General features: G+C 42.2%; 1 protein-coding gene across 1 annotated transcript in view; it reads right to left on the bottom strand.

The window, feature by feature from the left end:
* EXT2 (exostosin glycosyltransferase 2) overlaps positions 1-17,231 on the bottom strand; it is a 127,067-nt gene that overhangs the window by 44,173 nt on the left and 65,663 nt on the right. Inside the window, exon 8 of the mRNA XM_045808771.2 lies at positions 1,306-1,495. Coding sequence (XP_045664727.2) covers positions 1,306-1,495 — 190 coding nt within the window. The remainder of the gene's footprint in view (positions 1-1,305; positions 1,496-17,231) is intronic.

Below are 17,231 nucleotides of genomic sequence, written 5' to 3'. Positions count from 1 at the left end.
AAAAATCCAGAAAACTAGATGTTGGGAGGAAAACAAACTTGGCATAAAAAGATAGTTAATAAGAAAAACCACTGCTCTCTGGACAGTAAAACAGGACCTTCCTTTAAAGTAACCATTTTGGTGACTAACATAAATAAATAAATAAATAAATAAATAAATAAATAAATAATAAAATTAAAAAAAATAAAGTAGCCATTTTGTTTAGTTAAGCTAGGGCTCCCTAAATAGACAGAAAGCATATGATTCTAGCAGAGAACAAAAATCCCACTAAGGAAGATTTCTTAAATGTCTCAGGAGAAACTAAAGAATTTTCTTGGGGCAGATTCTGATTTGCCTAACAGACAGAAAATGTTCTTCGTCCAGTCTAAACTAGAGATCTACTACTGGTAGTTTCCAAGGTTGACTATCCTGACTTCAGTATTACCAATTAAAAGGGAATAGCCATAAAAAGAGCAGATACTACTGTCAGGCAATAAACTAGACCTTATCGGTGATAGTGGTGCACATTACAAACTTCAAACTCATTCCTTGCTCTAATCCATCAGAAACTTCCTGGCTTTAATAGGCTATAAAGGGCAGGAGCTTTGAAGTGCCTGGGATTAGGATCAGTAATAGACAGCCTGAATGAGAAACGAAATGCAGGTGGAACATACTCTATGCGTCCTGAATGAAAAATAAATCCAATTAATCAAACAGTCCGCAACCCGGGCTGCCCGCGCCAGCCAGCAGCTTACCGGGGTGGCCAAGGCAAAGGGACAAAGCGATTAAGGAGGAACCAATGGGAACTTAATGAGTGCTCACTTTAAGGAACTGATTCGAAGCCTGAAGAGGGCATGCTCTGCTGACTTTCCCGACTGAAAGTGAAGCCATCCTTTTTTTTTTTTTTTTTTTTTTTTTTGAAGAAAAGTGCAGTATCAGAGCCCAGATAAGGAAGGAGAAAACTAATGCCTTTTAAACTGAGTTTTCATGTAAACAAATCAGCTGAGATGGCTGAGGGAAGCTGAGCTCTGTTTTCCCAAGGCTGCTGGCCTTTGACCCCTCTGACTCCTACGCTCTCAAACACTTGTGGCTGGAGTGCATGCCCTGGGCTTGGAGTTAAATGGGCCACCCTAGAACAAGAGTGAGACGACTGAGAAAATTGGGGTCATGCTGCCTCAGAAATGGCACCATTGTTGACAAAGCAAGACAACTCATTTAAATCTAAGGACACAAATAATTTGGCCATCCAAAACCGGTCCGGCTGAGAGTTTCACTAACACCCAAACCAGGCCTTTCCAGACCATACCATTTTCCCACTCTTCTTACCTTCTGGAGGATTTTTATTCTGGTTATTCCAGACAACTAGCAGCTTGGATAGACTGGGCACCTTGGACACCTCAGTGATGACCCGGAAGAGGCTCTCCACTCGGTCGTAGGTAAGGACGATGGCGGTGAACCCTTGTGACTGTGGTGGGATCAGCGGGAGGAAGAGTGGATTGCTCACACTGCTCCATTTCTGCAAGACAACAGATTCATGCGGGTCAGCGAAGGATCTAGTAACAATGGGGCTGATCTCTTTTCCACCGTTGTCAGTAACTAGAACATGGGAGATTTGGTGGCTTTAACCATGACCAAGCCAAGAGCTAAATCAGCTACTCAAAGTCCTCCCTTCTCCCAAATTTGTATTGACTCTCTTTAATTAACGTGAGTTCTGAGGCCACTGAAACAGGAGCAGAGAATTTTTGTAGCTGAGAAAAGATTTCTAATTAAACACAGCAGATTAAACACATACATTGATCTCCATTCTCTCCTCAAGCCCACTCAAGCGACAGTAGATACAAAATACAAATGGACAATGACAGTGAAACGAGAGAGGACACAACAGCAGATGAGCAGTATCGACGGGCTTCAGAAGACTTGGGGGGGGGGGGAAGAGAAATGGTAGCACATCAGGAGAAGGAGGGCGAAAGCTAAGTAACCACACAGAGGGGCCAACAAAGGAAACAAGTCCAAACTGTTGAACTCCAAAAAGGCTCAGAAATAAGCTCCGTGGGAACCTTGTGGAGTAAGAGGAGGGGCAGGGTTGAAAACAGGAAAGCTGTTTAAAAATATGTATACGGAGCAAAAGGGACCCAGGATCCACAAACCTCCCCTTCACCCAGCCACTCAGCCAGAAACCTCCTCTTGCTGACCACCCCTGCAGGAGGAGGGAGGTCTGTTCTCTGGGAAACTGAAGCTCTGGGCATGGAAACATGGCCACAGCGGAGAGGAAAATGCAGGTGAAAGCCTATATTCGGAATGATGAGCTGCCCAGCCGCCTTTCCCTCCAAGTCCCCAAACACTGGCAGCCATGTGGCTCGCTTGCCCCTCTGCCATCTGGCAGTGACAGCCTCCGGGCAGGAGGCTTGCCCTCACACCCAGAGCTGCTTTCCAGTCAGGTTTTCAGTGCTTCCCTGGTAATCATGAACAGATCCTAGAATCACAGTCATTTCAGGAACGTCTTCAGCATAATGACAGAAACCAAATGAACAAATAGAAAGGCAGGAACTCAGAGGAAACAGACAACAGAAGAAGAAGGAAATTAAAACAACATCAACAACAAACTATATCCTCAGGAAGAGAATTTTTCATCCATGAAATAAGAATAAACTGCTATTTTTATTTAAAAAGATCTATCAAAGAACAGGAAAGAATTCTTGGACATTAAAAACAGGATAGCTTAATTAAAAAAAAAAAGAAGCAGGATTAAAAGAAAAAGGTAACATATTCCAGTCTAGTGAACAAAAAGGCAAAGATGAAAAACAGCTTGGAAAAGATGAGAAAATCCAGGAGGTCCAACATCCACCTAATAGGAGGCTCCTGAAAAAGAACATAGAATATAGAAGAAACAAGATAATCAAAGAAATTAAATAAATTCTTGGGACAGAAGATAGAAGAGACATGAATTTTCAGATTGAAAGGGCCCAATAAGTAATTAGCACATTGAATCTGAAAAAAAAAAAAAAAGACAAAAACCAAAATAAAACCTATCAAAGCACATCATTTCTGACACTATGAATAAAGAGTATGAATATATAAAGTGCATAAATCTAGGTGATGAGTTCTAGGTGTGAGTTCACTGTACATTCCTGCAACTCTCTGTAAGTTCAAAATTTTCTCAAAATCAGGTTTAAAAAGTAATGAAGGAGGGGCGCCTGGGTGGCACAGCGGTTAAGCATCTGCCTTCGGCTCAGGGCGTGATCCCAGTGTTGTGGGATCGAGCCCCACATCAGGCTCCTCTGCTATGAGCCTGCTTCTTCCTCTCCCACTCCCCCTGCTGTGTTCCCTCTCTCGCTGGCTGTCTCTATCTCTGTCTAATAAATAAATAAAATCTTAAAAAAAAAAAAAAGTAATGAAGGAAATTCAACTTCTTTGCTACCATTAAAACATTAAGTAAATTTCAATGCAGTGATATAAGCAAAAATATTTTTGTTCTGGTAATAAGATGGTTAAAACATTTTTATATTTTTAAACAGCTTTTTTGAGATATAGTTCATATAATATACAATCTACTCATTTAAAGCAGAAAGTGGGTTTTGGTATATTACGTACACTTTTTTAAACTGCGGTAAAATATAACACGAAACCTGCATTTTAGCATTTTTAAGTGCACAATTCAGTGGCATTAATTACCTTCACATTTGTATGTTATTACGTGAGAAGCTTAGGACCGAACTTCATCTCTGCCAGAAAGTGGCTGGACACGAAATGTCCTACTGTTAAGTCTGGCTGCTTATTCTCCCGTCCTCTGGGATTCCCAAGGCCCCCCATCAGCCTCACCCTTATCACTGATGGACACCCATCACCACGTAGAGGACAACAGCTGTTTGCCAGATGTAACAGTGTGGGACAGGAAATGTACACAAACACATGGGATACACATGGGATGGGAACTCAAAGAGACTGAATGGGATTCCAGGAGTCCTAATGTAATCAGGATATTAAAGCCAAAATGTCCACAACAGGCCATAATTAGATTTCACAGCCATGAGACACAATAAGAAAAGCTGACTTTGTTTCCATGACCTCACGCTTTGACTCTAAGCTGCAGTCTCAGGAACGTACCTAGATTTTAGCACTGGTACCCTAGCATCTCATCCATTGGTAGGAACCCCTTTTAGTCATCTACCCCAAAGCTTATTCCGTAATGTCTTCCTGACCTTTACGGAAACGAAGTCAGTAAGTGGCAGTTAATCCCAAAGGTGCACGGCCTCTCTGCCATCACCAACCCAGCCCACTCATTTACTCCTCCCAACACAGTACTCTCTTATGCTTGAAAAACATTTTAAATGAAAAAGACACAAAAACAGAGTTTCTGAGGTACTGTAATGCGTGTGAAAGCTTTCCTGAGCACTTACTGTCAGGCGCCGGGCTGTACGTGTAATACATCGGAGCCTCACAACAACCCCCACGCCAGATACAGGTATTCTCGTTTTACAAATGATCACACTGTAGGGTAAAACAGTGAATGAGGCCTAATCATTTGCTTTACCAGTCAAAAAAAAGAAAGGAAGAAAGGAGGGAGGGAAGAGTGAATGATGTCGTGATGTTCAAGGTCTGGCTTCTGAACACTGGATGGTGGAGGCCCGTGGCCCATCCTCACGCCCTCCTACTCTGAGTCCGAGGTAGGCATCACCATCTTACAGACTTTGGAAACTGGAACTGTGAGGAACGCCAGAGTTTATTACTTCTAACTCTTCTCTGAGACAAAAACGCTGGAAGCTCTTCATATGATAATCACATTGGGCCAATAAGCAATAGCCTGCCCCAAACGCTACGATTTCAGAAGGTACGTGGAATAAAACACACTGAATATATAACACTGACACAAAGGAAACACATAAATTAAAAAAGGTAAATATACCTCTAACACAGGAGGAAAAACTATTAAAACTCCAACAAAACGGGGTCTGTTCTTTGGGAGAAGTGGGGAATGCCAACACACTTGAATGCCTGTATGACATTAAAAGGAGAGGAAAGTTCCCCGAGAGATGCGAAGCTTGGTTTCAGAAAACGAATCCCTTGGAATTTCAACGGAGGCACCCCCTGAAGGGCATCACAGCTCTGATTTCAAGGCGCTGCCAGGAGAAGGAACCAGAGTCTCTGGCAAGATGACCGATCTGTTCTCATCCCGTTTGCCAGCTCCGTTCGGGAAGCGGATGACTGTGGAAGGGGAGGAGGAGAGGTAGGAACGGGTGGGTGGGAAGCAGACAGTAACTTGTCTTGGTGCTCAATTTTTCCACACTACTCACTTGCATACCAGATAGGGCGTGAAAACTGGGGAAGCAGAAAAGGCAGCAGAAAGGGGAGACAGAGCCGGCAAAGGAGCATAACCAGGTCTGAAATCTTACCCACACTTCCCCATAAAATGCAGACGCTGAGATGAACGCAGACTCGCACAGAAGCGGAGCATCTACTTACTAGACACGGGCTTGGGCCTCACTGTAGGATATGCTGCCGGGGCTGAGGCAAATGACTTCAAAAAGTGAGTCAGCACGTTCGGGGTCAGTTTTGGAATCACGCGTCCTTAAGATGAATTCAGGCTATTTCACTGACCAGCTGTGTGACCCGGGCAAAGTACTTAACCTCTCCTGCACCTCAGTTTCCATAATTGTGATAATAATACTATTTTTCCAGGTATGAGAAATAATAATGATAATAATTCTAATAATGTTAATTATTAACATTTCTTAATTATTATTTCTTAACAACCCAGAGATTATTAATAAAAGTAAACAGTTAATATCTGTAAAGTACCTCACACTACAAGCATTCGATAAATGGTGGCCCGTGGTTGATCTTGTGGGAGTAATCATTTCTCTGGGCTTTATTTTCCATGGTTCCTACAAGTGGGATAGCAATCGTGAGGTCTCTTCCAGCAACAAGTCTAAATGAAATCCTTCTTCCTCTCTACTTTGACCTTATCATGCTTTGGGGTCCTAGTTTATCTGGATTCTCTACCTCTACTTCCTCTCCAAATACGCTGTTTTTATTTTCACACTTTCTTCTTTCCTTCCTGTTCTTTATATTTTATCTTGAAAACAACATGGAAGCAAGAGCCATAACTGTTACAACAGCTAGTACCTAGCCAGTTCCTAGCACTACTCAATAAAAACCTGTTTAAAAATGAATAAGTTAAACCCAGATGACCCAGGTCATGTTCTTTCTGTCCTCCTTATGTATGGATGTGAACAGGTGACGTACACGCAAATAAGTGACATCATGAGTTCTGAACATGATTTCCAACCCAGTTCATTCATTTTAAAGCAGTTACTGAGAATCTGAGTGTGCCAACTATTCCGAAGAAGGGCAGGATGGGGGTATTTAACAGACAATTTGAATTTAGGCCCTGCCATGTACTAGTGTGGTGATGTGGAATTTCCTCATCTGTAAAATGGCGACCATGATGGTACCTGTCTCCTAGGGCGATGATGACAAAATGAGATCTGGCACACGAGCAATGAGCACTCAGCACAGAGCTCCATGAACTGCAGTTTAAACCAAGCACAAAAACGTCCAGCTCTCCCCATTCATATTCTCCTTGCCTGCCAGAACACCAGCATCAGCAATTCAACAATTGTCCCTACCCATCGTATTTCTGGTGCTCATTCCCTCAGTCAGCATTTCCTGAGCATATACTCTTCGCCTGGAAGAGTCTTACAGATGCCAAGACAAACACAGGCCTTCCCCGTAACGTGCTCATCATCCGGTGGGGAGGACAGCTCAGTAAAACAACCATTACTAACACAAGGCATTCCAGTCCTGTGGGAACAGAAGGGTCTACACGGTGGCCTCGACCTCCCTGGAGGAGATGAGGAGGGACCGCTGTGTCGTCGTCAAGGGTAAGCAGGCGGGTGCTGGCAAACTGAGTGAGCAGTCTTGCTAAGACACGCTCACGTGACAGGGAGGGAAGGAAGGAGCGCAGAAATGAAAGGGACTGGCCAGGCGGGCCAGTGCCACAGCCTGAAGAGCCCTGAACGAGGGAAGGTTTTGTAAGTCACGTGATTAGCTTTCTGTTGATTTCTTTCGTAACTTTCTTTTCCTGCGTATTGTTTTACTGGTAAGTGAACATGGCCACGTTTATGTTCTATTTCAAAGGTCAGAAATAGGAAATGCCGATCTGCAACTAGGCTTCTGTGCCAATTGCTTTTTCCCTCCTGGAACATAATCCCATTTGCCTTCAGAGCACAGTGACAGCGTGGGGAAAGGCAGCTTTAAATGGGGTATGTGCCTTCACGCAGACACTCCCCTCCACTGGGGTAAGGTCAACAAACCAACCCCCAGAGAAAAAAATTTAGTGGAGAAGGACATTTCAAAAACAGCATTTAGTCACCTCTGAAATACCTTTAAGAACTGACCCCCTGCTGGCTGACCATAGAGAGTGTCTACAGTCTGGGACCTCTTGACCCCACTTTCTGCAGGAAATCAAGCAAATTTAAACCTCCATAATTTACTCAAGACTCTGACTTCTGCCAGGGAAAAGGCAAACAATGCTGGCAATTAACTCTGTTGCCTGATGAGATCTCCATCGTGGCAAGATAGGGCATGAAACCAGGCACCCAGCGCTGGTGACCTGGAAAAAAGGCAAAACCCACTTATTACAGCTGCACCAATCGAAACTTGGCTATCAATACCATTTTCAAATCTACCCAGTGAAACTGTTCACTCAAAGACGGGAGGAGAAATGTGTATCATTCTGACAGAGTACTGGCATTTGGCCAAAATACCTTGTCCACCACCCCCCCCCCCATCCTCCCAAACTTCACTTCTCACTCCCACAACAGATATTCATTATAGAGGCTTCAATAAGAAATCCAGATTGTTAAATTGCGATCACATAAAAGTAATCCATAGTAGCTATGATAACTGCCAGGTACCACACCAGCTTTGGGAAATTTCTTTCATATTGCTTATTCTGGAAAGCTCTGGTGAATGAGCTAGCAGTGAACAGACTAAGCAGCAAGAGAAGTCATGGGTTTGGGTTTCAGGATGCCTGAAAGGCAGGTCCTGGGAGGCTAGGCGTAAAGTCAACTTCCAGTGCAAAAGGGTTTCCTTCTTCAAGAAAGAAATTCAAACTCAAACTAGGTATGCCTTTGGCAATCTCACACAAAGAAAGTTGTCTGGACCCTTCTTGCAATCTCATTTTGCCTTTTTTTTTTTTTTTGGTTGAAAGGTCATGGTAGCCCTATATGAGCCTAACCAAAAGCATTCTAGCCAAGGTTACCTACCATACAGAGAGCAGAGGAAGGTAGGAAGCAAATGGCCTTTGCTAAGCATCCTGAAATGTTCTTGCTGGACCTACTCGAGGATTATAAAATCAAGAGCGAGGAAAACCACATTCCATTACCAACTAAAGGGCTCTTTCAACCTAAACCAACCAAATTCCAGACAGAAGAAATCAACCTCGAAGAAGGATGGCTCAAAATTTAATTCCTATTACTCACCATATCAAGGATTTTTTAAAATGTCACCACGTATAAATTCATGTGACAAGAAGAGCACTAAGCATACTGGAGTGAACCCACATTTGATTTAACTGAAGGTATCTGCCTGAGCAGAAAAGTGAGAATTCAGAGAAGAAAGGAAGGGAGGAGAGGACAGGCTTGTTATACAGAAGCTTTTGAGCCCCTGGTAATGAGGAGCCTTACCTATTCCTACCTTGATAGAAAGGGCAGTTTTCCTGCTTGTTTTGAAGTTATCAGCCCCTACCTCAATGTGGTTTCAATTATGAATTACCAGACTAAAAGGGGGGAAAAGCTTTGATTTATTCTTTTTTGCTCCAATTATGCATGATGTGTTTCCACTGAAGATTTTGAAAAGTATTTCATCATGCCTCTCATCCTGAAGTGGTCAAAGGGCAAAACCAAAAGGAGTTAACCCTTCCGTTTCTCCTCCAGGTTCAAACACACTCCCTACCCATGGACATGGGGCAGGGCCTCTGAAGCAAACCAAGCCAGGAAAGGGTTAAGCATTAGCATCATATTACTAACGTGCATAAGGGTGGTGTCCCCTGTCCAAAATGGTGAGATGATATTTATGTTAATGGTTACTGGGAGATTTGAAAGGGGCAATCAGTAATGTGGCCCACATTACCTTACCCATTAAGCCTCTACAGCCCCGACTACTGGCAGCACACACTCCACTGGGCACGCACCGCCTCGGGAAACCGGAGAAGCACAGAGCCCTAACGCCCGTCTTTAAGCAGGCGCTCTCAGATCAAGGGAGAAAAGACTCGGCAACAAGTCTGAAGTCTCCTCGCTGCGTTATATCTTTACTTCATTGCACTCACAAAAAAGACCTGGTTGTTCACAAAAACAAGGATAACACTGATGGCTAGATCTCACTGACTTCCCCTTAACTGGACACATGAAAGATGAAGAAAATCAAAGGCTAGAAATCCCCTTCGTGCTGCAGACTTAACTAAGGGGGAAGTAAATGATGAGCTTAGAACTCCTGTAACTTACAGTAGTTTGTTCATAAATACGTTTTCTATACGGTGGAGCTGGAATGAGTCTAACCACATCTGGGTGTACTGGGGTAACAGGCACTGTAACTCTCTGACACCCAAAGAAACTGAGCCAGAGACACCAACTCAGGGTCACAGGAGCATGGGGCAAGTAATTTGTATCATTAGTCTTTTTCTTCCTGGTAAGTTTAAGGCCTTCTCTTTTTCTTTGGTGTACCTCAGTTTCATTATGATGATCCTGCTCGTGGTTTCTAGGTCTTCCTGAATCTGAGGTCTGGTGTCGTTCAACAGTTCTGGAAAGTTCTTAGCTATCGCCCTTTCAAAGGGCCTCTTTCCACTCTCTCCCTCTCTTCTCCTGGAACTGATTAGACCTTATCCCTCCATTCTCCACATCGCTTCACTCTTCTGTCTCTTTGAGCTGCATCTCAACGATTTCTTTGAATCTATAAATCTAATCTAATCCAATAACCAAAGTCCTTGAAGGTGTTTCTGCTGGCTCTCATTCATGATACTGCCTTATTTCTCTATGGTCTTGTGGGTTTTAACTGGAAGCTGCTCATTTTCCTTAGACACTGTATTTGTAAGAATTATCTGAGACCCAGATTGAAGATGAATGACTCAAGAGAGGGTCTGTGTCTACTTCTGCTGCTCTCTATCAACTCAGGGCCACTTCTAATGAAACTTTCCTCTAAAGGTTTATTTGGACCACACCTGTTGTCTGAATTGGGACCAGAAACCACGTGAAGGTGGCTTATAACTGTCGTTCTCAGCAGCAGGATCACTACAGACCCACTTATCTTTACCCTTTCACTGAAAATATAGTCTTTTTGTTTCCTGGCTTCTCCGGAAAGCTCTTTTTAAGTTCACCAACTTGCACAGGCCACAGGCTTTCCACCCTGCTCCCCTTGTCCCACTCTTCATAGCAGAAGCCCCAGGTCATAGAACTGCAAAAATCTCCACAGCAAAAGCTGACTCTGGCTCCTCGTCACCTGCTAGGATACCTAGCTTCACTTCATTTAGTGAGTCAACAGTGAGCTTACTCTCCTGCCAGCTTAGCAACAGGCTACAACTGCTTTATGATACTTCATCCAGTGTGTTCGCTGTTCAGTTGGGAAGGTCATCCAGCACATCGATCCATCATAAAGCCGGTGACAGAAGTCCTTCTCTAATCACACGGTCAATAGAATTATTTGCTACTGTGTTTCCTACTCAATTGGGGTGCCGAGTTTGTGTGCAAGATAAAAACACTTGCGAAAGTATAGCAATATATTATACTAGATGGAAGGATGGACTGACTCTTCTTCAGACTCCATTTCCTCTTTGATAAGCTAGAATGACAGGGAGCTGGATCTCAAGTAAGTCACACTTTCTTTATCTGTAAGAATGGAGCTCACAGAATGTTAACTCTTGGGGTTTTAAGTATTAAGCAACGGAAAATACAGAATAGAGCTTATCTGCATACAGAAACAGAAACAAAAACCACTGTCCCATGAATTTCAAGTTTCCCCCGCCAGGGTCCTATCCAATTCTCAAATTTGTTTCCACGTGATAAAGCACTATACTAGCAGCCTTATGTTAACAACCTGTACTGTTTATAGTGCAACGCCACTTACGAAATGCTTCCACACATACTATTCCATTAAGATCTCATAATAATCCTGTGAAGTAAGTAAAAGCCCCATTTCGCAGATAAGGATAACAAATTTCAAAGCACAAGGTCGAGTTAATAAATGGTCTTCAACCTCAAGGTTTGATTTCAAAATGTCCTTTTCAGTGGTCTTGAGTAGTCACTGGTAATCAGTCACTATGCTGCACTATTCTTCTGAAGCTGTTATTATCCCTAAACTCAGTCCTACAGCTGAGCAAACTGCTGCAAAGAGAGATTCCGTAAGTAACCTCAAGTCACTCGGCTCATCATCAGGAAAGGAGGGATTAGAACACGCAGTTCAGGAATTTCTGAGCTATAGTTAGCTTACTGAAGACTCCCAGGTTAACCCATCCGAATGCTTCTCTGAAAATTCCAGCTATTATCTGAGTTTTAGCTACTTAAAATTTTCCTTTATATAGCACTGAAATTCACATTTGGCTAAATGCCCACCCTCTTCTGTAAAGCCAAACTACTGTCAAGAAGAGCAGGAAGGGTTGCCACTGATTGCTTTTCAGGTAGTAGAGGAAAAAGTTGACATTTCATCCTCCTCTTGCTTGGAAAGGAAGCCAATCATTTATAAGAACTCTCGTCTGGCTGCGGCTTCCATCAGTGGGATGGACAGAAGCCAGTTAAATGGCTCAACATAAGCCATATTAAAAGAATTTGGAATGAGGAAAGAGTGGGTTCCATATGCTGATGCTTTTAATAATTCATGAGTTCTATCAGTCTGCAAGTAATAAATTTTGCTAAATATATCTATGGTAAGATAGTTGAAGATATTGCTAATCAATTAAGTGGGTGAATACAATAAAGTCGGGGCAAAAATAACACATCATTGATTTTATTGGTTCCTAATTCGATATATTAAAAAGAACAGTTCAGCTGCTTGATAGTTCAAAAGATTTAGATTATTTTTAGAACATGGTCTTTAAACACATAATCATCATCCCTGGATCGGTTACTTAATAAGTATACTGAAAACTCTTTTTTTTTTTTTAAAGATTTTATTTATTTATTAGACAGAGATAGAGACAGCCAGCGAGAGAGGGAACACAAGCAGGGGGAGTGGGAGAGGAAGAAGCAGGCTCATAGCGGAGGAGCCTGACGTGGGGCTCGATCCCATAACGCCGGGATCACGCCCTGAGCCGAAGGGAGACGCTCAACCGCTGTGCCACCCAGGCGCCCCAGTATACTGAAAACTCTTAAAAGTTATGTTCAAATAAACAAGGCTGATCTATAATCCAAAGTGCTCGGGAATGTCAATGGTGCTGAAACTACCACTTCTCACGAGAGGTAAAACAAATTTATGATTTCATCTGACTATCCTGTAGTTGAAATATTCTGACAGCTAGAAAGAGAGGTTCATTCTCTGGCCTAGGCATAAAAATGTTTGCTGGCCAGCTACCATATGGAGGAAGACTTCAACGGCTTGGTAAACAGAAACTCTAGAAAAAGATTAAGTTACAGCTTGTGGCATCTAAGCACAAAACAGCAACACAGGTATGACCAAGAAAACCTAAGCTTTTGTGTGGTTTTGAGCTGACAGGAATATAACACCACCATTAAAGTTGATATAACATGGAAAGAACCACCTCTAAACTGTAGCCGTTTCTTAATCCTTAATTTCTCTGAAATTTCAGGTAAAGCATATGCTTTGCCTACTTTGTTTTATCTCTGCTTCCTCCTGGAAAAAGGAAAGGCATGAACCTACAGGGGCAAAAAAAACAGACAAGGAGACAACAGTGGACAAGAATTCAACACATTTTGGGTGGTGAAACAGATGACATCTCTTGTTAGACAATACACAGAAACGTAGGATAAAATCTAACAAAACTCCTTTTAAATATATAGCTGAGGCCAGAGGAAATGGGATGTCCCATGCACCAAAAATGGAGAGAAACTGCCATCGAGAGCTGAACACACAGGAGGGCTGGCACTGTGGAACCCTGAGGAGGGCAGAGGTGGTTGCTGGGGTTAGTGACACAGGGGGCCTAATGTCCATGCTGGAAGATGGACTGTGGCTTTGGCCACAGGAAGTGAGGGAACTAGAAGTGGGACATCCACACAAAGGAAGAGTCCCTCAGTGAAAAGGTGGTCCAGAATGTCATCCCCTCGTAGATGGAGGCAATAAAAAATATTTATCTTTTTCAACCTGAGTGTGGGTTTGGGTGCTTCCAACAGAGACGAGCCCTCATACAGGTTTGGGGTTTAAACAAAATCTATTTCTGTAGTATGGAAACCTCCTACTGAGAAATTAATGTTAAAAAGTCATTTATCTCCAGGATAACTTTAGTAGAACACCCAGCAGAAGCCAAAACAAACAAACAAACAAATAAGAACAAACCCACCCTCTGGGGTAATACCCCCTTGCCCAGGTGGCAAAGATTACCACAGAAACCCTTATTGAAGATGAACTCAGATCCCCAAATTATAAAACATACAAGGAAACAAAGCAACAAGAGCAACAGTAGACACATGACAGGAGTAGAGCTTACAAGAAATTTAAAAATTGGATAATTGGAAAACATTATCTCAAATAATTATAAAAGAATGAATTTAAAGCACAGTCTTAAAAAAGACATTATGAAAAGAAGATCAGGCAGACAGATCTGAAAAATAAATAGTTTCTAAAAATAACCAATGAAATTAAAATCTCAACAAATGGGTGAAAAAGAAATCAGTCACAGCTGAAGAGAACAGCAAAATTGATGTGAAAAAATTATCCAGCGTGCAGTACAGAAAAATAAAAATGTGGAAAATGTGAGGGGAAAAAACCTGAGAGACCTAACAACAGGATGAAGGAGGTCTGACATACATTTAACAGGAAAAGGAAAGATTTGTGAAAATTACAGATAGATAATGTTCAAAGAGAAAACAATGGAGAATTTTCCAAAACAGATTAAAGACATGAACTCTCAGGTCAGAGACAAAAGAATCACTCTCAAAAGCAGGTAGAGAACGGGAATTACAGGATCACCGTTCAGCAACCATTACAACTGATTCGGATGAGAAATCGTTGGTGAGGCTACGACCAGCCGGGCAGAGTCTGAGAAGCAGCAGAGTATTTCCGTGGTCTCAAAGCATTTCCCCACAAGACACATTAAGAACAAAAACAGTAACTTGACACTGGAGAAATCCAGCCAAAACCTGTGACTGAAGTTACATCACTAGTCATAGGACAAACTGACATTATGTGTCCTCCAACACGATGCACTGAGAACGTATTTTTGTGACATTCCAGTCAAAAAGGCATAATTTGAATTTCAACAATCTTAAATCAATTGCATAAATTGACACAAAAGCATCAGACAAACTCAAATCAAGACACGTCAAGAGACATCTTACAAAATAAATAACATGTTCTCTGAAAAAGTGTGAACGTCATGCAAGTCAAAGAAAGACTGAGAAATTGTTCTAGAGTAAGGAGACACGACACCTAATGTAATGCATGGTCTGGAATTTTCTTTTGCTATAATGGACATTAGGATAATTGGCAAAATCTAAATAAGGTCTACAGATTAAATAACAATATTATATCAATGTTCATTTCAGATGACTTTGATAACTGTACTGTGATTCTCTATGAGAAATATTTAGGAATAAAGATGTGTCAGATCGGCAACTTTCATAAAGCTCAGGAAAAAAATATATAAATTTGAATGCGGACACACACACATACACAGGGAGAGAAAAGAATAAAGGGAATATGGTAAAATATTAACATTTGACAAATATGGTGTAGCCTGTACTATTTTTGGAACTTTCAGTTTGAAATTATGTCAAAATAAAAAATAAAGAGAATTTTAGGGCTGTTTAAGCAGCCCTAAAGTACAGGCAGAGCCACATGAACTACCAAGACAAGCAGATAGAAAAGCTAACCTTTCCAAGGATGACTAGAAGACTCAGAAACTGGAGGACTGGATGGCTCAGTCGGTTAAGGGTCTGACTACAGCTCAGGTCATGATCTCGGGGTCCTGGGATCAAGCCCCACACTGGGCTCCATGCTCAGCAGGGAGTCTGCTTGTTCCTCTCCCTCTACTCCTCCCCGCCCTCATGTGCGCTCTCTTTCTCTCTGTCAAATAAACAAATAAAACCTTTCAAAAAAAAAAAAAGAAAGAAACCAGAGATACTAGGCATCCAGGAAGAAGGGACTCTGAAAACAGAAGTAAAGAACAGTGGTTCCGAGATCCCCTAAACTGACAGGCACAGGCAGGCAAACCCTCTCCCTGTTCTCCTGTCCCCCCCTGCCACCTTAGCAGGAGAAGGTAAGTTTATTCTCTGGAGAAAATGCATTAGAGAGACCCCAGACATGGAAGCAGCGGAAGGCACCACACTGAATACAGTGGATTAAGTGATCATCTATAAATAAAGAATGAGAACCTGTCTCCTTCCCCCCATTCAGCTCCCCAAATTTTTGCCCCCAGCCATTATCCATCTTCTCCCACTCCCAAAGGCAGAAAGATTATTCTCTGGATCAATGAACCAATCCAATAAAAATAACCCATGAATACTGACATTTGGGCAAATGATTGGGTCCCCAACCTCTTAACCTAAGTAAAGTTCACCAGTTGACAAACCTTACAGAGAACTCCCAATCAGCTTTCAGAGTCTCACTTTTAAATAAGACTGCTGAAAACATCAGGTATTTGAAGAAAGTTGCCAATATGAAAGAGAAAATAAAGAACTGAAAAAGGGTTTCAAAGGAAATGAACAATATAAGTAGCTAAAGAAAAATAAAAACAAAACACAGTATCTTCAGAGAGAGAAAGTACTGTATTCTTACAATAAGAATAGGAAGCTATAGGGGCGGCTGGGTGGCTCAGTCAGTTAAGCGGCTGCCTTAGGCTCAAGTCATGATCCCAGGGTTCTGGAATCAAGCCCTGAGTTGGGCTCCTTGCTCAGAGGGGAGCCCACTTCTCCCTCTCCCTCTCCCTGCCACTCCCCCTGCTTGTGCTCTCTCTCTGTCAAATAAATAAATAAAATCTTAAAAAAAAAAAAATAGGAAGCTATAAAAAAAGATTAATTAGAAATTTTTAAAAAGCGGTACCTGGGTGGCTCAGTTGGTTAAGCATCCTACTATTTTTTTTTTTTTATTCGACAGAAATAGAGACAGCCAGCGAGAGAGGGAACACAAGTAGGGGGAGTGGGAGAGGAAGAAGCAGGCTCATAGTGGAGGAGCCTGATGTGGGGCTCGATCCCATAACGCCGGGATCACGCCCTGAGCCAAAGGCAGACGCTTAACCGCTGTGCCACCCAGGCGCCCCTAAGCATCCTACTCTTGATTTCAGCTCAGGTCATGACCTCAGGATCCTGGGATTGAGCCCTGAGTCTGGCTCCAGGCTTAGCAGGGAGCCCACTTGAGGATTCTCTCTCCTCTCTCTCTGCCCCTCCCCCGCCTGCACAGTCTCACTCTCTCTCAAAGAAAAAAATAAATCTCTTTAAAAAAAAATCAAGGGGGCGCCTGGGTGGCACAGCGGTTAAGCGTCTGCCTTCGGCTCAGGGCGTGATCCCGGCCTTATGGGATCGAGCCCCACATCAGGCTCCTCCACTATGAGCCTGCTTCTCCTTCTCCCACTCCCCCTGCTTGTGTTCCCTCTCTCGCTGGCTGCCACTATCTCTGTCAAATAAATAAATAAAATCTTAAAAAAAAATTAAAAAATCAAGGAAAAACTTAGAAACTGAAAGTGAACAAAATTTTTTAAATCAAAAGAAAGGTTTGAAGATGAAATTGAGAAAATAGCTAAGAAACTCAAACAAAAAGTCTACTGAAATAAAGAGAGATGATAAATAGAACAGAAATGATAAGGAAAATAAGGCTCAATTTAACACATTCATCATTTAGGTAACAGAAGTTCCATAAAGAGGAAAAAGAGAAAACATGGGAAGAAAATAAAAACTATAAAACATGAAAATCTCTCAGAATTGGACATGAATTTCCAGCTTAAGGGGCCCAAATCAGTATCCAATGAACAAAAAAAAAAGCACTCATACCAAGGCACATCATAAAATTTCAGAACACAGAATTTCCCAAGAAGATAAAATGTCGAATAAAAGGATCAGGAATGACATCTCACTTTTTGAAATTAAAATGGGAAACTT

Source organism: Ursus americanus, chromosome 24, assembly GCF_024610735.1.
Source record: "Ursus americanus isolate L20-20 chromosome 24, mUrsAme1.1.p, whole genome shotgun sequence".
Classification (NCBI taxonomy): Eukaryota; Metazoa; Chordata; class Mammalia; order Carnivora; family Ursidae; genus Ursus; species Ursus americanus.
The sequence above is the reverse complement of the archived record's forward strand: the minus strand, read 5'-3'. Positions and strand labels throughout refer to the sequence as shown.